The 24,865-nt window shown below is 29.1% G+C and overlaps 1 protein-coding gene and 1 long non-coding RNA gene across 47 annotated transcripts in view; one reads left to right on the plus strand and one right to left on the minus strand.

Moving 5' to 3' along the window:
* LOC145296067 (tyrosine-protein phosphatase Lar-like) overlaps positions 1-24,865 on the plus strand; it is a 1,305,806-nt gene that overhangs the window by 804,803 nt on the left and 476,138 nt on the right. For 19 of the 46 annotated variants that reach the window (XM_080142152.1, XM_080142158.1, XM_080142164.1 and 16 more), the window contains one exon: positions 18,248-18,541. In XM_080142152.1, the coding sequence (XP_079998278.1) occupies positions 18,248-18,541 (294 nt within the window). Of the gene's footprint in view, positions 1-6,306; positions 6,349-10,923; positions 10,966-13,589; positions 13,632-18,247; positions 18,542-24,865 lie in introns of all 46 variants that reach the window. The other 27 variants (XM_080142138.1, XM_080142139.1, XM_080142136.1 and 24 more) reach the window with 4 other exon arrangements.
* LOC145296071 (uncharacterized) lies at positions 119-24,673 on the minus strand. The gene is made up of 2 exons (XR_013869952.1): positions 24,499-24,673; positions 119-492 (listed from the first exon to the last, which is right to left on the minus strand). It is a non-coding gene; the product is annotated as an uncharacterized LOC145296071 (long non-coding RNA).

Consider the following 24,865-nt stretch of genomic DNA (forward strand, 5'->3'; position numbering starts at 1 on the left):
AACCATTGGTACTAATAATGCCCCACACCAAAACTGAACCTCTACCACCTTGCAGCATTGAAACTGAGCACCTATGATTAAATTCTTGGTCTTTTTTCCGATGGACGTACTGCCTACCACCATTGCCTAGCCGATTGAACTTGCTTTTGACGAATATTAAAACTCATGATCTTCATTGCATCTGACCAAGTCCAGATGGCGCTTTCTGTTCTTTACAGAAATAATTGGCTTGCGTCTTGCAACATATCCTCGCAAATTAAATTCCTTTAATCTGTTCTTGACAGTAGAAAGAGAGCACTTTGTAACAAGATTGCACTGTTGTTGGATTTGGGGAGCGTTTCAAATTTGTTTCTTAGGCTGCGGATCTTGATAGCATTGTCTTCCCTGTAAGAAGTAACTCTAAGATGACCAGATTTAGGGGCATCACAAACACTGCCGGTGTTTTGGTGCTTTTGCACAGTTATTTGTACTGTTTTCTCGTCACATTTGAATCTAAAATAAAAAAAAAAAAACACTTGTCAATATGTTGGGTTTAATATACGCCTTTGCATTGTCTTCCACTAACAAGAATCCTGCTTGTAAACTGTAGTGAATAAAAAGAAAATTTTGCGTTACCATCTGTTTTATATTTTGTTCAAATTAGAGGGTTTTTTTTTCTAGTTTATTAGAAAAATCTACCTTGTTCTCTAATACGTTAGTACTCATATTAAGACGATACAGTGTGTTAGCTGTTGAAATTTATACAGTCAAATTTCTGTTTCTGTATATTTAAGATAAAGATTGAAAATTTGTATTATTGTCCAAATAATACAAATTTTCAATCTTTATCTTAAATATACAGAAACAGAAATTTGACTGTATAAATTTCAACAGCTAACACACTGTATCGTCTTAATATGAGTACTAACGTATTAGAGAACAAGGTAGATTTCTCATCTTGAGCATTATTTTTCACAACGTTTCAGCCAACGTAACCTCCGATCTTCTTCAGGTGTATCATGTTGAACTCAGGAATTTTTCTGTTGAACTTGGGAATTTCAAATGGAACCCTTTATTTAATCCACGGGGGTAGTATGCTCTTGTTCCATCAGCCACGACTGTTAGAAGTCCTAAGTAATTTGTAATTGTATTTTGGATGTCGCCTGCATTGACGATTAAACCTTTAACCTGCACATGAACACCACTTACAACTGAATTTTACCAAGTACTTATCCACTACGTTACGGTTTGACAAGATACATCTGAAAAAAGTTGGAGGTTGCATCGCTTGAAATGTAAAAGTAACGCTTAAGATGAGAACAGTAGTCCAAATAATCTAAATAATACGATCCAATTTTTTGTTTCCATGTCATTTTTGCATGTTTATCCAAGGGGAGGTAATAAGATTTTACCCAATAGTTTGATTTAATAATTATTACTTCGGGTGGGGAAGGGGTGGACTGGCTTTACTTATAATTTACAATTTATGACTGTATTATTGGTTTATTGGTCCCCCGACAAAAGGGGGTTGACCTGTAAATTCACCCTTGTCCGTTTGTCCGTACATCTGTTAGCACTTTTCTCAATAACTACGGCTTAGAATTTTTAGAAATTTTGCACAAACATTAAACATGATATGAGTAAAAAAATTAACATTTCATTTGCCCACCTGGGGTGCCTTTCGGGTTAAAATGGCTAAAATTGACACTTTTGTGCTTATTAAAAAAAAATTGAGGCCTTGGATTTGTATAAAACTTTCTGGAAAGTTGTAACTGATTTCTATATAATTTTGTTTGTCTATACTGCACGATAACTCTTAGGTGTGCTCCAGGGGCTCTTTTAGGGCTAATAAAAACACTCCATTTTTGGGACTATTTTACCATATTTGTCCAAAATTTTCTGTGTATGTCTATTTAGCAGGGTTGCATGATGCTGAACTCAAATTTAAATAGTCCTTGGGGACTTTTGGGGCTAAATGGGGGTGGAGGGCAAATGATGAACTTTGTCATTTCTTTTTTTTGCATGGTGCAGAACTCAAATTTACGTATGTTAAGACCTAAAACTGCACTGTTTGTTCATTTTCACCAGGATTTGACGTTCTCTGGGGACTTTTAAGACTAAATAGGGGCTGCAAATACGGAACTTCTTCATTTATTTATACTTCGTTCACTGTGCACTCATGGGGAACGATGCATGCTTCACTTGTTGCTTATTAACTTCTCTAAGGTATTTTCTGTTTTGAATATCATAGAAAGTAAATGTAACGTAGTCTGAGGACCAACATGTTGTAACCTCAGTTTCAAAGTAGACGGAGAACAGAAAAGAACTTCGACTCTTTTGTTTGTTATACAACAACCTTTATTTTTTCATTCTCCCATCATAAGTGACTTCTCGTTACGGTTGGGACGTCTCTCATGTGATCGTGTTCTCAAACGTGCTCTCAAACATCATCCACGTCTCTGATGTGATCGTGTTCTCGAACATGCTCTCAAACGTCATCCACGTCTCTGATATGATCGTGTTCTCGAACATACTCTCAAACGTCATCCACATCTCTGATGTGATCGTGTTCTCGAATATGCTCTCAAACGTCATTCACGTCTCTGATGTGATCGTGTTCTCGAACATGCTCTCAAACGTCATTCACGTCTCTGATGTGATCGTGTTCTCGAACATGCTCTCAAACGTCATTCACGTCTCTGATGTTATCGTGTTCTCGAACATGTTCTCAAATGTCATCCACCTCTCTGATGTGATTGTGTTCTCGAACATGCTCTCAAACGTCATTCACGTCTCTGATGTTATCGTGTTCTCGAACATGCTCTCAAACGTCATCCACCTCTCTGATGTGATTGTGTTCTCGAACATGCTCTCAAACGTCATCCACATCTCTCATGTGATCATGTTTCTAAACGTGCTCTTTCCTTATAGTTCCTTTTTATAGTCTTTTTTTTTCCTTACTGTGATGTCATTTCGCTCATGGCTCGGTATTTACATATAGCCATCTGCGCTAAATTACATAGATGGCGTTAGTTAATTTGAGAACTCTGCTCAATCATGCTTCTTTAATCAGTCTGAAAATATATACTGGATTTATATTTATTATGTAATTTAATTATTTTAATTTATTACATGTGAAAAGTCTATAATATTTTACATTCCATATTATTTCCTGTTTATCTCAGCATTGTTTCCAGTCGTCTTGGACTTTTCCTTGCCACTGGACTCAAACAATGCTGATTCAGGAGAGGTGTGATTGGGAATTGGGCAACTCTTGCTTCACAATTAGACGCGCAGCAGCCTCTACAAGGGGGTATCTTTTGTCTTTTGAAACTGAAAGGAGGCATCAATATTATTTCTGTAAAAATATTTCTCTTACATATCATCTACTGGATTTATGTTTATTATGTAGTTTAATTTGATTTAATTTGACTTATTGCATTTAATATATTATTCAAATACATTAAAAGTTAATGTAAATAAACGTATTTATTTGAAAAAAAAAATCAGTTTATAAATCTTATTTATTATATTTAAAAACAATATTTTACTTTGGCCCTACATTTTTGGAAAAAACATTAGTGCTAAAATGAAAATAAAGCAAACAAGAAAGCAGGGTCGCTAAATTAACTAACACCGTCTACTTCGTATTATGTTCAAAGCCGGAAATGGTTTGGGAAAGTTATTATCCAACTAAACTGTATTGTTTTAACACACACACATGATTACTTCATTTTATCACATAAATTAATATACAAAAATATAATTTTATGCATAAATTTTCAGTATTTACTTCAACAGTGCTCAATACATAAGTAGAGCTAGGTAATAAGTAGAAGTAGGTAGGAGTAAATTTGTCAGACATAAGCCTGACGAATTTTCACAAGAATGAAACACAGAATATTCTATGTAGCTTAATTGCCATATATATATATATATATATATATATATATATATATATATATATATATATATATATATATATTCCAGGTCTTAATATTTTCCAGAGGCAAAGTAATCAATGAAGTTTTAACGAGGTTAATGCAAGAATGCTAAATACCGAAGTTGGGCAAGATATACTTTTCATGAGCATGTTTCGGTCAGCTAGTTACTATTAACTAGGTTACCAAAACATACTCATGAATGTGTAGCGACATATTAATGCTTATGTAAAAACAAACAAGAAGTATATATATATATATATATATATATATATATATATATATATATATATATATTGTTTATATTCTTTTGGGTGTTGCCCAGGAAAATTGAGTAAACCAAGGAACTCTGCTATTATTTGTTTGGTTAGAGGTGGGATATTCCTGACTTGTTGCTTGGTCACTGTGTGTGCTTGTTTGAGTGGAAGAGAGAGGGGAGGCTTTATTTTTTAATTTACAATATAATTTATAATTGGATCGCAATGTGTTGAAAATCAGGTAAGTCCGTCAGGAATAAATTGGCCATAATGGACCGAAAAGTTTTTTTTTCACAAAAAATTGCTCCTGACCATACAAAAATATTTTAAATATATCCTGACCATACAAAAGAAATTGCTCCTGACTATACAAAAGAAATTGCTCCTGACCATACAAAAATATTTGAAATATATCCTGACCATACAAAAAAAAAATTGCTCCTGACTATACAAAAGAAATTGCTCCTGACCATACAAAAATATTTGAAATATATCCTGACCATACAAAAAAATTTGCTACTGACCATACAAAAAAATTGCTCCTGACCATACAAAAAAAAATGCTCCTGACCATACAAAAAAAATTGCTCCTGACTATACAAAAATATTTGTTGATAGAATTATTTATTATATCAAAATGAAAAAAAATATTGTTGAAATTAAAAACAATAGAAATTAATATTTAATTACTTAGATGCCCTTTTTCAAACTAATATGCAAATTAATTAGCCTTATGACTTTGATCACACATATACATGATTAGTATATTAGAAAGAATTGTTTTTTTGTTGTTGAACTAAGCATTTTAATCTTATATGTAGTTACATATTAATCTTTGAAGAACTTAATATAATTGCACATAATAACTTCCCTTTAATTTGCTTTAGTGTGTAAAGGAAAATAACTCTAATTGCATACATACAAAGAAATTTATGATATAATAGAAACTATTTTTCCTTTTATTGCGTTAAAGTTCAAGTGGGCTTTTTAATCTCACTATGTAGATGAACGAGAAAAACTGGTAAAACAAAAAAATAAACACATGAATTGATAATTCTCTTTAAGATAATTTAAAAAAATTTTAAACAAGTATTCTTTTATTATTAATAATAATAATAATGATAATAATACAACAACGTTTTTATTTAATAATATTAAAAAAATATATATATATTAATGTGGGTGGGATCTCATCTATAAAGTACTCTTCCATCCAACTAATTTAATTATTTTTCATAAGAAGTAAAAAAAAAAAAAGAAAAAAGGAAAACATTCAAAATTATAAATAAAAAAAGACATAACAAATAGTAATCAATATACGACACCATGGCTTTTTTTTTTTGTATTACTGATGGTGGTGATGGTGATACGTCTTTATTTAATAATATTCAGATATAAAAATATACAAATCTTAGTAGTAGCGGAGTCTTATCTATCAGGTACTCTTTTGATGAAGCCTCTACTCCTCACCAAATGCAATAAAACGCACTAAAACACATGCAACTTGTTAAGATTAAAAACAATAACTTTCATATTCTATTTCCATTCAAATAATCCGTTCACTTCTTCTGAATACAGGAATTAGTGTAGTTAATATTTCTTGATCAATGACATGGTTTGAAAAGAAAAAAAAAGAAACAAAAACAAAAGTCAAACTATTATTTATCGTCTGCTTTCTGCCAGACAAGGATTAGGATAATTTAGTTTAGTATTTATTAATTTGAGTCTTAACACTAATAGATAGAATCAAATCACTGATTTAGCAATAACAATGTAAAAATGAACAAACACTCAAAGACTACAGACCCCCACCACCACCCCCTTAACAATTCTAAATTGTTCAACTGACTTTATTAGTCAAGTTTAATTTGTTATTTGGTCCTCTGGTGTAAATCTCAAAAATGTGACTAATCTTAACAATAAAAGCATTTGGTTGAAGTTTTATCTTCTGACGTGAGAAAAATATTCATGGTAAAAATTTCAAAAGCGTTTAAAAAGATATTCCTAAATTAGTGATTTATTCTAAATCTTAGTGTCAAGGAAACAAAGAATACGAAAGTCAGTTGGCAGTATCGGATCAAAATACCAACCAGGTTACTAACTCTTTGTCATATGTATTGCATATTCAGGTTCTAACTACACCCACCTCCGGTATATCGACGTTTTGCCACGTAAGTATACGTGGGCAGCATTAGATAACTACATAGCATCAAACAGATAGAATATGAACATTTTAAACTTAATAAATCTGAAAAAAGTAGTTTTAATTTAAATTGCGAATTAAAAAAAAACAAACTTAAAACTGTTTTGTTTAATCTTTTTTTTTTTTTTTTTTTTTTTAGAATTTAAATTTTATTTAATTCTTTTTCTGAGTTTTTGAAAAAAAAACAAAAACAAAAAGACAGCAAATAAATTTGAAACAAAATAATTTGATCTCTCTTTTTCCAATATTTTGATGATTGCAAGATGTTATTCAAAGGTTTCTGCAAACTAAATTTTAAAGTTAAATCTTTGGGCCTAAAAAATTATTTTTTTTGTGAAATATTTAAATTATTAAAGTATTTGTAAGACATTTGGTTCTTTTTTTCTAATAGGTTAGTTATCTTTTGCTTAATGTTTAGATATCATAAAATAATAATGATAGTAATGGTTTTATTTTATATGTACTGTAATTGTTTTAGCTTATAATTTTACTCTTACAATAAGTGCCATTAAAGTTTCTCTTTACTCACAAGATAAGTAACTTGCAAATTAATAGGAAGAACCATTAAACAATTTTAATGGATTCAAACAAATTTAATTATTGCATTTGTTGATTATAATTTGGAAAAGTTATAAAATACAGTCTCATTTTTACTCTTTCTTCAAATGACTTTCCATATTTAATGGTCAGGGTCAATTATTTGGTAATTTCACGTTGCTAGATCAATTTTTTGTCTTTTGTATGTAAAGTAATTTTTTTGGATATAACATTTGATTAGTAAAATAATTTTACTGTTTTAAAGAATAAGAGCTATTAATGTTTCTATTTACTTATATTATTAATAATAATTTGAAAAATTAATCGGGAGAACCATGAAACAATTTTTAGTGGATTCTAATAAATTTACTTAAGCACTTTTCCAAAGCTATAAAAATATGCTTCTATTTTTACTCTTTCTACAAATTACTTACTGCCATGTTCAGTGGTGTGGTTCATTTATTTGGTTAGATTACTAGATCAAGTTGTTAATGGAATTCATATAAAACTAATAATATTGAAGCTATAAGAAAAGAAAAATTATATTTGATACTTAAAGCCGATTGGCTGCTTCACAGTTGCCCTTCAATCATTTAGGATTTCAGTTGAATTGAGGGTTTTACGATGTGAAGAATTGCAGAAAACTTTATTTTTTAAGAAAATGGATAAACAAATATTTTTCTGATTTGAATAAAATAGTAGCTTTATTGCATTTAATTATTTGTCACAGTTATTGTTTCAATATAAAAAAAAAAACGTGTATACTTCATAGAACCTACAAAGCAAAAAAAAAAAAATGAATTTATAATTCTTCAAGGTCAATATTTATATCACTAAAAAATTTGAAGCAAAATATCATTTTGTTTTAAGATTAAAAAAACGAATTTCATAATTTATTTCAACTCAATTAGCTTGTTCACTTCTCCTGAATACAGGAATGAATGATAGCGTTTGATAAATTTTTGTTAGAAGCTTTTATTATTTGTCTGCTTTCTGCCAGACAAAGATTAGGATAATTTAGTTCAATATTTGTTATTAAGAAATTAACTCTTAACACTAAAACATAGAATCAAATCTTTTATAGAGATGTAAAATCGACAAGCACTTGAAGAGCACTAACCTCCACCAATTCTAAGTGTTTCATCTGACTTTCTTAGTCAAGTTTATTTTTGCTCTGAGTCAGATTTCATGATTTCTTTCAAGTCTCTGATTCATTTTTCCAAAACAAATTAGTGGAAGAATATATCTTCTCTATGTTGAATTTTTTTAAGAAAAGGTACACATTTCGGAGAAAGGCCTGTTGTAACTTTTAAGACGAGGCCTGTTACAAATTGAAGGGCAAGATTTGTATTACACTTCAGGGCAAGACCTTTTATACATTTTAAAGCAATGCCTGTTGAATATTTCAGAGCAAGGCCTGTTATAACATTTGAGATCAAGCTCTGTTGTACATTTAAGGCCAAGTTCTATTGTAAATTTAAGATCAAGGTCTCTTGTACATTGAAGGCTAAGGCCTTTTATACATTTCAAGGCAAGGGTATTGTACATTTTAGAACCAGTCCCTTCCAAAAGATCATTGTAATCTTAACAACTTAAAAATAAATTAAGCGATTAAGACATTCAAACGTAGACATTCGAATTGTACATATGTAAACTTTCAATAAACATTTGTGGATGGTATTCTGAGAAAAGGCGAATGGAGCAAAAAAATGGTTGAGAACCCCTGACGTAGGTAAACCCACAAAAATCCAGACCGTTCATTATTTCTTGTTTAATTAATATTTGAACCTTAGTATCTGGATTAAAAATACTTAAAAAAAACATTTTTTTTTTTTTAATTAGTGATTTATTCTAAGGTTTAGTGTTAAGAAAATAAATAATACAGCAAAGCTGTTGGCAGTACGAATGATGTGACAATCAAGTTACTAACTCTTTGTCATATGTATTGCATATCCAGGTTCTAACTACACCCACATGAGGTATATCGACGTTTTACCACGTAAGTATACGTGGGCAGCATTAGATAAGTACATAATATTGAACAGATAGTACCTCAAGTATCCTAAATTTAATAAATCTAGAAAGTTCTTTGAATTGCCTTTTGTCAGTATTTTGATGATTGCAATATTTTATTCAAAGGTTACTGCAAACTAAATCCACAAGTTAAATATTTGGGTTATATATATATATATATATATATATATATATATATATATATATATATATATATATATATATTCATAATTTTTTGTGAATTATTTGAGTTAAGTTAAAATACTTGTAAGACATGAATTTTTTTTTCTAACGTTTTTTTTTTTGTTGTTTATTTATTATTCAATAATAATATTAAAAATTATTAAAACTGATTTCATTTTGTATGTAAAGTAATTTTTTAGTATATGATACTTTATTATCAAAATAATTTTTACTTATTTATACAATAAGAGACATTAATGATTCTAGTTAATCATAATATCAACAGTAATTTGAAAAAATTAATTGGGAAAACCAGTAAGCTATTTTTAATAGATTTCAATATTTATTTCTTGATTCTATTTTAATTCTTCCTACAAATTATTTATGGCCATATTTACGGGGCTAAATTCAATTGGCTAAACTCAGTGGTGTGGTTCAATTATTTGGTTACATTACATCACTGGATCAATGTGTTGATGGAATTCATATAAAACTAATAATATTGAAGCTACAAGAAAAGAAAAATTATATTTGGTACTTAAAGCTGATTATTAGTATTTATTTTTTTTTTAGCAGTTTAGTTTTTTTTTTTTTTTATTGTCACATCATAAAAAAAAATAAAACGGATTTTATTTTTTGCCCGGACCTCAATAAAATAGTGTTCTTTATTTTAATATTTACATTATAATATAATTATAGGAAGGAGACTGATTTTATTTTGCATACATCATAATTTTTTAAAATTTATAATTGTTGATTATTGATATAATTTTTCTAAGTGTCATTAATGTTTCTAGTTCCTCATAATATTAAAAAATTTATTCACAAATTTAATTTGAAGAACTCTTAACCATTTTTAATGGTTTTTAATAAATTTACCATATTTTTATTATAATTTCAAAAGTTATAAATGGTACTTTCATTTCTATTTTATTAACAATTTCATTTTTAAATGTAGTGGAACAATTATTAAAGTAATTTTAGTGCTTTTTTTAAAAATAAATTTAGGTTATTTTTTTATAATTTCGAAAGATATAAATCATACTTTCATTTTTATTTTATTAACAACTTCAGTTTCAAATGTAATGGAAACAATTATTAAAGTGATTTTAATGGTTTCTTCTAAATTTGAGTTATTTTTTAGTATAATTTCCAAAGCTATCAATTATGATTTCATTTTTATTTCATTAACAACGTCATTTTCAAATGTAATTGGAACAATTATTAAAGTAATTTTAATGGTTTCTTTTAAATTTGAGTTATTTTTTATTATAATTTCAAAAGGTATAAATTATACTTTCATTTTTACTCTTCCTATAAATAAAGTAAAGTAAATTCATAGAAATTAGCCTGGTAGCATTTTTTTTTTTTTTTTTTTTTTTGAACGGCTTGATTCTGTTGTTGGTTTCGGTTTTGAGATTCTATGTGAAGGCTACCAACATCCATAAATGAAAGCAGATGCTATGGAAACGACGGGATTCAAACTTGGTACTCCCAGGTTGTTAGTTTGCGTCGTTATCCATCTCATAACAGTCACTTTGCAACTAAATGCAAAATTGACTTTCTGCCACATCGAATGGTCTCAAATTCAATTGTTGGGTTCAACACATATTTGCTTATCTTCAAGTGTGAAAAAATCTACATGGTAAATAAACATGGTAAAACCATTTTAAATATATTTCTGAAATTAGTGATTTATTTTAAAGTTTAGTATCAAGGAAATATAAAAGAATACAAGAGTCGGTTAGAAGCACCAGATTAATATACCAACCAGGTTACTAACTCTTTGTCATATGTATTACATATTCAGGTTCTAACCACACCCGCATCCGGTATTTCGAGGTTTTGCCACGTAAGTATACGTGGGCAGTATGAGATTATTACATAATATAAAACAGATAGAATATAAATATTCTAACCTTAATAAATAGAAAATATTTTGATTTCTCTTTTGCCAATATTTTGATGATTGCAAGATGTTGTTCAAAGGTTCCTGCAAGCTAAGTTAAATCTTGTGTGTTTAAAAAAAAATTTTTTTTTTTATTTTTGTGAATTATTTTAACTATTGATAGCTTTTAGTTGAAATACTTGTAACACATTAATTTCTTTTTTTCTAATAGTTTAGCTTCTTTTTTTTTTTTTTTTTTGTCGTTTAATAGTTACATTATAAAATAGTAAGACTATTTTTATTTTGTCCTAGACCTGAGTAAATTAGTTTTCTTTCTTTTAATTTTCACTTTATAAAATAACTATAGGAAGGAGACTGATTCTATTTTGTATGTAGTGTGATATTTTAGCGTATAATTGTTGATTATAAACTAATGTGACTCTTTCATAAAATAAATGCTATCAAAGTTTATAAATTTTAATTGCAAAATTAATAGAAATAACCATTTAAACCATTTCTAATGGTTTCTAATAAATTTTGTTAGCACATTTGATTATAATTTCAAAAATTATAAACTATACTTTTATTTTTACTCTTCCGACAAATGACTTACTGCCATATCCACTGGTGGGGTTCAATTATTTGATAACTTCATATTGTTTGATTATTTTATTGAAGCAGTTCATATACAACTAATAATATTGAAGTTACAAAATATTTGATACTTAATGCTGATTGGTTGCTTTGAATTTGATCTTCAATCGTTTAGGTTTTTATCTGAGTTGAGGGTTTTAAGTCCGGAATTGGCAAACAATTTCAATTTTTTTCCTGATCCGAGTAAATTAGAAGTTTTATTTCATTCACAGGTTTACAACAGGTATTGTTTTAGCATAAAAAAATGATTTTTATATCCAATAAAATTGACAAAGCAAATAAATAAATAAATTTATAATTCCATTCGAGATCGATACTAATTATATAACTAAAAATATTTAACAAACATTTTTTTTCGTATTAAAGTTAAAAAAAAAATATTCCCATTGAATTAGCTTGTTCACTTCTTCTGGATGCAGGAATTAATATTTCTTATTCAATGACCTTTTTTGGATGAAACCCCTATTTATCGTCTGCTTTCTGCCAGACAAAGATTAGGATAATTTAGTTCAGTGTGTATTATTAAGAAATTGAGTCTTAACACTAATGCATAGAATCAAATCACTTATTTAGTGATAAAAATGTAAAATTGACAAGCACTTGGAGAGCACAGACCTCCACTAATCTTAAGTGCTACAGCTGACTGTTTAGTCAAGTTTCATTTTTTTTTCGTCTGTGGTGTCGGTTTCCATGATTTTTTTCATGTCTCTGAGTGTTTCATTTCTCCAGAGCTAATTCTGTGTGTTGAATATCTTTAAAAAAAAAAAAAATTCTTTATATCCAGATCCGGATGGTTTCTAAAATGTAATGAGCACTTTCCTAACATAACATCCCTTTCAAAAAGATACAATGAATATCATTTGAAGTTGATGCCAGGAAAACATTAATAAATAATTGTAGCACATTATCTTATTACATTGCGAGATTGGACAAGCACAAAGTTTTGTTTTTTGCACATTTGAGGGCGAGGTATGTTGTACATTTCAGGTCAACCTAGTGGCACATATCAAGATAAGGCTTGTTTACATTTTAGGGTAAGGCCTGTTGCACATTTTAGTATAAGGGTTGTTACACATGTCTATGCAAGACGTTTTTTACATTTTAAGGCAAGATCTGTTATGCATTTCAGAGCAAGGCCTGTTATATATTTTAGGACAAGGCTTGTTGTGCATTTTCAGTGCAAGGCCTGTTATACATGTCGGTGCAAGGCCTGTTATATATTGTAGGACAAGGATTGTTACACATTTTAAGACAAGAACTGTTATATATTCTAGGGCAAATTTTGTTGCACATTTTAGGACAGGATTTGTTTCACATTAAAGAGCAAGGCCTATTACACATTTCGGTGCAAGACCTTTTATACAGTTTTCAACAAGGACTGTTGCACATTTCAATAAAAGGCCTGTTATATATTTTAGGACAAAGCCGGTTATAGATTTCAGTGCAAGGCCTGTTACACATTCAAGTACAAGGCCTATAGCATATATCAAAACAAGCATCTTCCAAAAGATGACTTTAATCTTAACAACATTAGAAAGAAATTAAAATAAGACATCTATTCAAATATGTAGGAAAAAAAAATGGCTAAAAGTTTGTGGATGGCATTCTGAGAAATGCAAATGGAACAAACATGGTTAAAAACCTCTAATTTAGGTAAACCCACAAAAGCCCAAGTTGTTAATTCTTACTTAATTACTATTTGGACCTCTGGATCTGGACCAGATTAGACATTTGCTTAAAGTTTTGTCCTCGAACATGAAAAATCTACATGGAAAAAAAATTTCAAAGGCGTTTAATGTAAATTTCTAAAATTAGTGATTTATTCTAAGGGTTAGTGTTAAGAAACTTATAAAGAATACGAGAGGTTGTTGGTAGTAGCGAATTGATGTAACGAACCGGTTACTAATTCTTTGTCATATGTATTGCATATCCAGGTTCTAACTACACCCACATGCGGTATTTCACCTATTTACCACGTAAGTATACGTGGGCAGCATTAGATAAGTACATAATATTGAACAGGTAGAATACAGGTATCCTCAATTTAATAAACTTAAAAAGTATGGTTTTGATTTAAATAGCAAATTAAAAACAGCAGAACTTAAAACTGTGCTTTGTTCAGTTAAATCGTTATTAGAATGTTATCTAATTTTTTTTTTTTTCCTGATTTTAAAAAATTTTTTCAAATCAGAGCAAAACCAAAGCTAGCAAATAAATTTAATGGAAAACAGTACTTTGATTTCACTTTTGTCAATATTTTGATGATTGCAAGATGTTATTCAAAGGCTCCTAAATTTAAAAGTTAAATCTTTGGGTTTCAAAAAATATATATTCAAATTAAAAAAAAAAAATGTTTCAATTATTGGCAGCTTTAAGTTAAAATACTTGTAAGACATTAATTTATATTTTTCTAGTAGGTTATATTATTAAGTAATAATAAAAAAATAATTAAAACTGATTTTATTTTGTATATAGTCCAATTATTTAGCTTATAATTCTTGATTAGTAAATAATTTGGAAAAGTTATAAAATATACTTTCATTTCTATTCTTTCTACAAATGACTTTCCATATTTAATGGCGAGGGTCAATTATTTGGTAATTTTACGTTGCTAGATCAATTTGTTTCTTTTGTATTGTAGCAAAATTTTTTTTGGATATAATATTTGATTAGTAAGATAAATTTACTGTTTTAAAGAATAAGACCTATTAATGTTTCTTTTACTTATATTATTAATAATTTGAAAAATTAATTGGGAGAACAATTAAACAATTTTTAATTGATTTTACTTAGCACTTTTCTTGATTATGATTTCCAAAGCTATAAAAACATGCTTCCATTTTTACTCTTCCTACAAATTATTTACTGCCATGTTCAGTGGGCTAAAATCAGTGGTGTGGTTCATTTATTTGGTTACATGACTGTCAATTTGTTGGTGGAATTCATATAAAACTAATAATATTGAAGCTACAAGAAAAGAAGATTTATATTTGATACTTTTAGCTGATTGGCTGCTTCACACTTGCCCTTCAATCATTTAGAATTTCATCCAACTAAGGTAAGGGTTTTAATGGAAACTTTGACAGATTTTATTTTAATGGTTTTAAAATAGATTTTGAAATTTTTAAAAAATTTCTAAAGTGATGAAAGAATTTGATAATTTTAGACCCCTGTTCATAAAATTATATATTTTTTTTATTATTTAAAACTTATCCAAAAACTGATTCTCAAAAATACAGTTTTTGTGACAGGTTTTTAAGAACTGGTGCAAACCAGTCGAATCCCACCACTGGCTAAAATGAGTCACCGGATTAGACTTAGTAGTAAAAAACCAAAAAACAAGCAAAAACAACAAAAAAAAAAGAATAGAAAAAAAAAGCAGTTTAGTTGGAGATGAATACTGGTACATGGTTTTAGCTTCTAAATATTTTCTTATCTGGACTTTTTATCATATGCTAAAATAACAGACTTGTCTCTAACTATGTTTCATATGGGTTCCTTTGTGCAATTTTTATTATTTATATGAGTGAATATTTTTGCATAAGAACGATCTATTGGATTCATTTGTGCAAATCTTAAGCCTGGTTCCTAATTTTTTTTTTTTTTTAAATCCTTATTCCTTCCAAAAACTACATAACGTTTAGATTGCTTGAACACTTTTCATGGCTGATCTCACGAACCTGTTTGTTTGACTTGTCATTGGCCAATGTTTATTATGTACTTTTGTTCATCATCTTGCAGTCATCTTTGAAGTGAGTGATTTTTTTTTAACATGATATTAAAATGAATTCTCGTATTAAAATTATTTGACTCTTCTTTTGCAGAATCAAATAAGTGTCAATTGACAATTTTGTTGGCAAAACTGATTAAAAGAATCATAAAATTGTTATACAATGGCTATAGATAGAATGGACAATGAAGTGATGATTTTTTTAACCCCCCAAAATTAATATCTCTTGATTAAAAACAAAAATCCATCAAAAATCACAATTATCTGATCTTAAATACAATTTTTCAGTATTTCATTTAATAAATATAAAATATTCATTTCATTAAAAAAAAATAACAAAACATTTATTAAAGATATAAAAATACAAAAAAGAGCAAGATGTCATATTCGAAAAATTAGATAAATTTATTATGTAGTTTTTTTAACTAAGAAATTCAAATTTTATGACAAAATGAGACAAACGATTTTGATCGGCCATGTTTTATAAATAAGGGACAACTCAATTTGAAATGTCAAGATCAAAATCAGCCTTTTAATGGATGTATTTAGTATTAAAATCGCTAAAAGTTGTAAATTTTTATTTTCTTAGTTTAAAAAAAATTACATGAACAATTTATATGACTTTTGGAATATGACATCTTTGCTCCATGATAAGTATATACATCATAAAGATTTGTCATTAAAACATTTTTTTTTAATAAGTGTAATTCTAAATAAGCACCAATTTTTTTATGCCACCTTAATTATTTAACCCCCTGCCCTCATTCTTTTCAAGAACCGAATATATCTTATTGTACTAATTAATATACAACTTGATGATCACCTTTTTATAAAAATGACACCCTGAAAGTGTGGGGAAAAAACTTTGTAAAGTCAATTAGTATTTAATTTTTTCTATTTCATGCATTTAAATTTGAGTTTTTAAGTATCATTTTCTACTGAGAACTGCCTTATTGTTTTTAGGATGTTATTTCCTTTTAAAAATGGTCACTGAGTTTCATTGACAAGTATAATGGAACCTATTTCGGCCTTGAAATGAACGGTTATGTATTTAAGTGATCTAAAAAAAAAAATCAATGTTTTTTTTCGTTTTATTTTTAAATAAAATAAATACTTTATATTAACATTCATTTATTAATAAATACTGAAAATTTCATTCATATAAGATAATTCTTTAATTTTTGGTGAATTTTTTTTTTTTTTAAACAAGGAGATTCCTTTTATGGGTTAAAAAAATTAAAATAAATAACTTTCACTTTCATTGTCCACCCACGTTAAAAAGCAATTTTCATTTGGTATATTTTCATTGAAATTGTTAGAAAATAATCATTTTTAGCTATTTTATCTACTAGTAATATAAATTTATTATTTTGAAAAAAAAAAGTTGCATTATAGTACAATTAAAGCTAAGCAAAAAAAAACAAAAAAAAAAAACAACAAACAGAAAAAAACCCTTCAAAACTTAATCACTTTATTCAGAAGTAATAATTTATACTTAAATATATATTTAAAACTATATTATACATATTTCATTGAAATATTTTCTGGTATATAAGATATGTTTAAATAAAGAAACCTGATTAGCTGAAAGTCTGACTGATACATTGACATAATAGTTAAAAGTCCATCTATGAAAAAATCAAAATGGCCACTTCCGATAAGTTGCAATGAGCTATAATTATATTTTTATAACTAAGAATTCATCTCATATACCAGAAAATAGTTTATTACATTATATGATATATTATATGTAATGAAGTATAGTATATTTTTGTATTGTGTAATAATTATTATTATATTATACTGAAATAAATTTATTATAACTCTATAATCAATATTTGGATGTATATTTTAAATCATGTTAAGTGACTTTAGAATTTAGTTTTTATGTAATCTCTAATGCTGCCCATGGGAAGGTGTTCCTTACATGTAACCCTTGGATGTCAGAATGTTGGGCAATTAAGTTGGAAGTGACTTAGATCTGTTACGAAGTATATATTTATCAGTATTTTAAAAGATTAAAAACATTTTATTTTCATAAAACATAGCGTCATGGTGAGAAAATTCATTTTTATTTATTTTTTATTAATGATTAATTCGACTTTCGTTTAGCAGTGATTTTATCTTTTTTTTTTTTTTTTTTTTTTTAAGAAAAAGTAGATAATGTTTCTGACTTTTCAGGTATTTATTCCAGCCTGTATCCTCTCTTTCGTCTCCTCTTGGTCTTTCCAACTTACTTGCCTGATTTAGATGTATTTTGTTTTTAGTTATCTCCCCCCTTTTTGATATATATTTTATTAGTTGTATCAGTTTTTTGTTGCCACAAATTCAGTGATTAAAATTTTTGTTAAATCTTCCAGAAAATGAAGTGAAAAGATTGTAGTTTGAAAGCAGCCAATCAAAAACAAAAGAAAAAGTCCCTCTCTCTTTCCATTTTTTTTTTTTTTTTAATTCTTTGGAAATTTCAGATTGAAAATGAAATTAAAATCTGCTAATTGCCTATATTTTTTATTTTTGGTCAAATATGAAAACCTATAATTAATTACGATGTTCCTATTGTCTGCTTTGAATTTAAAAAAAAAAAAAAATTAAAATACAATTTTTTCATTTCATTAATCTTTATGATTCAACAAAGGTTTTAGTTGTTTTATTTGTGTGCTTCAGTTTTGACCTGCTGCAACTATTTTATTCATTTTATTTATCATTTTAATTTTTTAAACCATTATTTTTTTTTCAGTTATATTATTTTTTTTTGTAGATTTTAATTTATTTAATTTTTTTTATTTTTAAATCTGGGCTAATATTTGGTCTAATCATGTGGCATCTCTATTTACCGTTTTACTTTATTTCTTCTAATTTCAGAACCGCCAAGAATTACACTTGCTCCAACCAATCAAAAGGTGGCAGAAGAAAAGATCGTAAGCTTCTTCTGCAAAGCCTCAGGAAATCCTGGCCCATCTTTCTCTTGGAGAAAAGGTAATCGGCGTATTACCACAAATAGAAACCGATTAGTTATTAAGGAAATGCCCCATGGGTCAGTATTGCGAATTGAGCCTGTCAGACAAAAGGATCTTGGTGTCTATGAATGTATTGCTGACAATGGTGTGGGAGCAAAAACAAAAGCTAACGCTAGTTTGCATGTCTACCCAAAAACAGGTGAGTACTCCTATCCATTATTTTGGGCTTTGGGTTTTGGATGGGCTTTTTAAAACTATGTTTACTTCATCGTTAAAGGATTATGAATTACTCTGTTTGAAAATAAATATGTGTGGTTTGTTATACATACAGTGTGAAAATATACTTTTCACAAGCGACACAGAAACACGGACGTTTCTGTGTCGCTTACTCGCCATAAGTATATTTTCATAGTACTAAACTCTATTCACATATTGAACACTGTGGAAGCAAATACTGGGAACATATATGTACATAATACATTATTTTTAATATAAGTGTATATATGAACATTAAAATTATCAAGCATAAATCTAGCATATTTAGAAACTTTTTCATCGTACTTGTGAAAATATATTTATAAAATGTTTTTTGTTTTGGGGAATATATATATATATATATATATATATATAGTAAGTTATAAAATATATATGGCGATTAAGCTACACTGAATATTCCGCGTTTCATCCACTCTAGGACTCTTCAGGCTTATGCGTTAGAGTGGATGAAATGCAGAATATTCAGTGTAGCTTAATCGCCATATATATTTTATAACTTACTAACTAGCTCTACCTACATATTGAGCACTTTTGAAGTAAATACTTAGTATACGCATAAATTTATACTTTCGTATATTAATTTTATGTGAGTAAATGAAGTAGTTATATATATACTATTCCATGTACATACTATTATGCAAAAAGTAATATATTATGTATATATGTTTTCTGTATTTATTTAGACAGTGTTCAGTATGTGATGTGACCTCTTAAATTTACATAAAAAATATTCTTGAAATAAAAAAAAAAAAATAATAGACTATCAAAATATGGTTATATTTGTGATTTAATTTTTATAATTATTTTCTTTTTAATTATTGAACTTATTTATTACTTAAATGTCTACTATGAATATATGACTCAGTTTTATATTGTCTTCTTGCTTTTATTATTTTTTAAACTTTTATGTAATGTGCATGCCTATCTGAATTTAAATGTGTTGTGTCTGATAATATCTGGTTAACATACTTGATGGAACAACGTTATTGCTTGATTATATAAATTATTATAAAGTTGATTATACAACCAAATATTGTATTGGAATGGTAAAAGCTAAATTTAGTGATGTATATGACCCCCTGAACCTGATGTTAATTTTTTTTTTTCTTTTACAGGATTCTAATCATTTCAGTGAATTGAATGTTAAAAAAAAAAAAAAAATTTTTTAATTCATACTCTTAGTTATTTCATCTATAACCAGTAACATATTTAAGTGCTATTTTCATTGTTTGTAACAATTTATTTGATTAGTATCCAGATTGTTATCTGTTTTAAATCTTATACTTTCGTTTTCTATAAAAAAAAATGAAAATAAAAAATGCTAAGGATTCAATCTTTTTTTTTTTTTTTCTAACACATATGAAACGTGACTTTTTAGATAGACTCATTTTAGAGATTAACCCACTGAAATGCAGAATACTTTGAACAAGACAGTGTTGTATATTTGCTAAAACTTTTTTTTAAACAAAAAAGACTAGTCCGGGCCGGGGAGGGGGGGTTGTTGTTGTCTGACAATGCTTTCTTACGTCTGAAACCCAAGCAGTTTAAATTTTTACCACCATGGTTATAAGCTAGCAAAAGAACACAGTCATAGCTATTTTCTTTTCATTTGATCTACAATCTGTATTGCTAACTGAACACATCTGAAATATGACTTTTGAGATGAACCCTTCAGCTTAAAGATTAATCTGCTGAAATGCAGAAGACTTTCAATACTGTGATATTAATATTACCCTTTCTTCCTGTCATTTCACTGATATTGTTCTTTTCTTGCATTCTAATTATTTTCTTACATTTCCTTTTCTTCGGGGATTTCTTTTTATCACCCCATTTCTTTGTTATTTTAACATTGCTTTTTCTTCGTCACCTTTAAATATTACCAATTCTTCATCACCTTCAAATATTACCAATTCTTCATCACCTTCAAATATTACCAATTCTTCATCACCTTCAAATATTACCAATTCTTCATCACCTTCAAATATTACCAATTCTTCATCACCTTCAAATATTACCAATTCTTCATCACCTTCAAATATTACCAATTCTTCATCACCTTCAAATATTACCAATTCTTCATCACCTTCAAATATTACCAATTCTTCATCACCTTCAAATATTACCAATTCTTCATCACCTTCAAATATTACCAATTCTTCATCACCTTCAAATATTACCAATTCTTCATCACCTTCAAATATTACCAATTCTTCATCACCATCAAATATTACCAATTCTTCATCACCATCAAATATTACCAATTCTTCATCACCTTCAAATATTACCAATTCTTCATCACCATGTCCTTTTTACACGTTGGCCTGTGTGAAATAACTTTTAGAAATTGACTTTCAAATGAAACTATCTCAGTTGAAGTCTTTATCTCTCTTTCTCCCTGCTTATAACATCTTTTATTTCCCTTGATCTTCCCCTGTCAACTGACTCTCCTACCTTAACCGTTCTACTTCTACTAACCCAAGTGCTCTCATTCATTTTTTAAATGTGACCAAACCAACAATGTCTCCTGCTTTGCACACATCACTTCATATTATCCAGGTTAAATCTTCCTCTGATGTTATCAGATCTAAGTTTTTCTCTAAGACTCATATTAAACACCCATTGTGTATTGTTCTCATATCATTTCTCTCCATGAAACACATGTCTTCAACCTTCACTGGATACGGATAAAACCAAACTGCATTTCATCTATGTTGATATGACTTACTTTTACTAGTCAATTATCAACCACTTTCAGTACCTGATCCACCAACCTTGAGCCTCTCTAATTATCTCTATCTAATATGCCACAGTTGTACAAATCCTTCTTTTATGATCTGATTTCTCAAGTCTGTGAGCGTCTCGATCAATGCTTGTGTCATCATCAAACATTTCTGCAACAACACCTGAAGGTTCTGTCACGTTACCATTCTTCATCTTATTCTCAGCTTCCCATACTATTTCTTTATCTGTTCTTATGATGCCGCTGTTCAGTCTCAAGAGACAATGGACACCCTGTAAGGGTAGCTGCGCGAGTAATAGTGAGGCAAGGGTTGCGCAATCTTCAACCACACCTCTCTTGTATTGACACTGCTCGAGTCCGGTGGCAAGAAGAAGTGCTCGGCGACCAGAATCAATGCAAAGTTAAATGGAGAGCATATACAGTAGTTAGAAATTTCCAAATAGTCACCTATTTTAGTACTGACCAGGTTCAACGTTGCTTAACTTCAGTGATCTAATGAGAACTGGTGTGTCAACGTGATTATGACTTATATCCAATTCTTATGATTGAACTGATACTGCTTCTACAAATTTGAGATTTTCTCAATCCCATGAACATTTAATATTCAACAATCTCTCATATAATAGCATTTCAAAGTATACCCCTTGCCCTGTTCATTTGTTGCTAGAAATATGTTGTCATTTTGAATGCGCTTTTCTCTAATAATATCCACATTTGTTTTTGCCATCTGTTTAGTTCTCCTGAATACATTTTCCTCATCATCCCTTGATAGTATATCTAGAAACTTCTGTGTTAGCTTTGTATGTTGCTTTTCTTGCTACCTTCTTTTTTACCAGATGTTATTATGCATTAAACCTTTTCTCCACTTATTCTGTTGCTTCTGCTTTTCTTTGATACACTTTAAAACTATTTTTCATTCCATCACTATGCCACTTATGTCTTAGAGGCCCTTTCATCCACTCATGAGCCTGGTCTGTTATCTCCAACTGGGTATCCTTCAACTTCTTCCACTCTTCTTTCAACTTCCTGAAGAGAGTGCTCAATCACTTGGTTACTAAACTTGTATGTTCTTCATTCAACCCTAACCGTAACCTCCAAACCTAACGCTAGCCTTAACCTCCACATCTAACCCTAACCTCCACATCTAACCCTAGCCCTAACCTCCACATCTAACCCTAGCCCTAACCGTAACCTCTACACCTAACCTTAGCTCTCTTAACCTCCATATCTAACCTAAACCTCCACACCTAACCATAACCCTAAATTTAACCTCCACACCTAATCCTAACCCTAATCTTAAACTTAACCTCCACACCTAACCCTAACCTTAAATTTAAACCCCAAACCTAATCCTAACCTTAACCTCCAAACCTAACCCTAACCTTAACCGTAACCTCCAAACCTAATCCTAGCCTTAACCTTAACCTCCACACCTAACCCTATCCCTAAACTTAACCTCCACACCCAATCCTCTAACGTCCACACCTAACTCTAAATCCTAACTTTAGCCTCCACACCTAACCCTAACCTAAACTTCCACACCTAACCATAACCCTAAATTTAACCTCCACACCTAATCCTAACCCTAACCTTAAACTTAACCTCCACACCTAATCCTAACCTTAAATTTAACCCCCAAACCTAATCCTAACCTTAACCTCCAAACCTAACCTTAATCTTAACCTCCAAACCTAATCCTAGCCTTAACCTTAACCTCCACACCTAACCCTATCCCTAAATTTAACCTCCACACCCAATCCTCTAACGTCCACACCTAACTCTAAATCCTAACTTTAGCCTCCACACCTAACCCTAACCTTAATCGCCACACCTAACCCTAACCTCTACACCTTTCTTTTAAGGATAAATTTTCTCTTTACCTAATGAGCTTTCTTCAACTTAAAGTCAGAAGTAATTGTTTTGTGGAACGTCAAAATTACTTCACACATTTGAGAACTTTCTGCCCTTTTTTTCTTACCAACAGATTATCTACTTGAGTCTTTGTCATTTCAGATTCATATGTAACAAGACTAAAAATCAAAAATTCTTTCCAATTTACCTGTAACATATATAATTAAAGTAATTTGGAGGAAATAGTAGTTCTCTTGTTTAGAGGCAAAACTAACTGTTGTTTGTGAAGTGATAAGACATAATATGAAGAAATAAATGGGTGAAAACGATTCTATGTAGATAACAATAATAAATGATTATTATTTTTATTTTTGGAATCCTTTGAGATGGGGCTTCATAATTTCTGCATTTATTCTTTTTGCGGACTGTTATCCTCATCTTCATAGTTGTTGTTTTACCACGTTTCGACCAACTCATCCCCTGGCCTTCTTCAGATGATTAACCACGACAGGATAGTAATGCTGAGTCTTGTAACTGCATCCCCAGTAACTATTGCCTTCCATAGTTGTTGTCTCATCACTCTTTGGCCAACTAATCCTCTGACCTTCTTTGGGTAGAATTGAAACTGCTATCTTCAGACAATGCTCATCTGGAACTATAGAGACTCAACATCTCTATCCACTGCATCACAGGCCCCTGGAATCGTCCCATCACCAATTAATGGTTTTTTGATAGTGGAAAAAATACTACCGAACCCCAACCTTAACCCTAACTAGGTTTAGATCCTTTGAATCAGGAAAAAGTCGCTTTGTAAAAAATTAAAAGGCACAATCTAAATGTAGTTGCTTTCTATTTGGTAAATCTCCTGTCCCTCTTGATCTCTCTCTCTCCAGCTATGTGTTAAATAATATTATTAACTCTTTTCATATTCTATTTTGTTTTTACTGAACGATTCCCATCTTTAAATTCTCTCTTTTCTTTATTATTTTATGTGCGTTGTTTAGAGATGAACATAAGTTTTTAAAAAAAAAAGAAAAAAGATTGCTTAATCCTTAGTTGAGAAAATAGAAATATTTATGAGAAGACAAACAAAAACTGGTTCTTGGCGTTCGTGTTAAGAGTCATGGTTGTTTTGCTTGACTTTTGCTAAATCAAGCAAAAATTGTTATTTGTTACTATTTATTTTGATCAAATGTCGATTGCTTATTGTTTTAACAATATAAATGTATCCAATGTTTTTTATCAAGTTTTATTCTTCCAGGTTATTTTTATTAAAACATTTTCCTTACCTATTTTCAGCTTCAGATATTTCTTGAAAACTGTTTTTCATTTCTCCATTTTTTTTTTTTTTTTTTTTTTAGCAACATTTCTTCATCCATCACCTGCTATAATTAAAAAAAAAAAAAAAAAAAATCTCTGGAATTATCATCCCTATCATTTTTAATATTCACACAATGGCATAATTTAATTGTAAAAAAATCAGTTAATAAATTAGAGAAAAAAAAATAAATAAATAAAATAAAATAAAACCAGGAAACGTTTTTTTTGAACAATTTCCTTTTTGAAGACTGATTTTTAAAATTTTTTGTAAAAGAAAAAAAAATCTTTTAGCTACTAATTTCATATTACCATGAAACAAGGAGTTTAGACAGAAAT

Source organism: Euprymna scolopes, chromosome 16, assembly GCF_053919585.1.
Source record: "Euprymna scolopes isolate OS-2025 chromosome 16, ASM5391958v1, whole genome shotgun sequence".
Lineage (NCBI taxonomy): Eukaryota > Metazoa > Mollusca > Cephalopoda > Sepiida > Sepiolidae > Euprymna > Euprymna scolopes.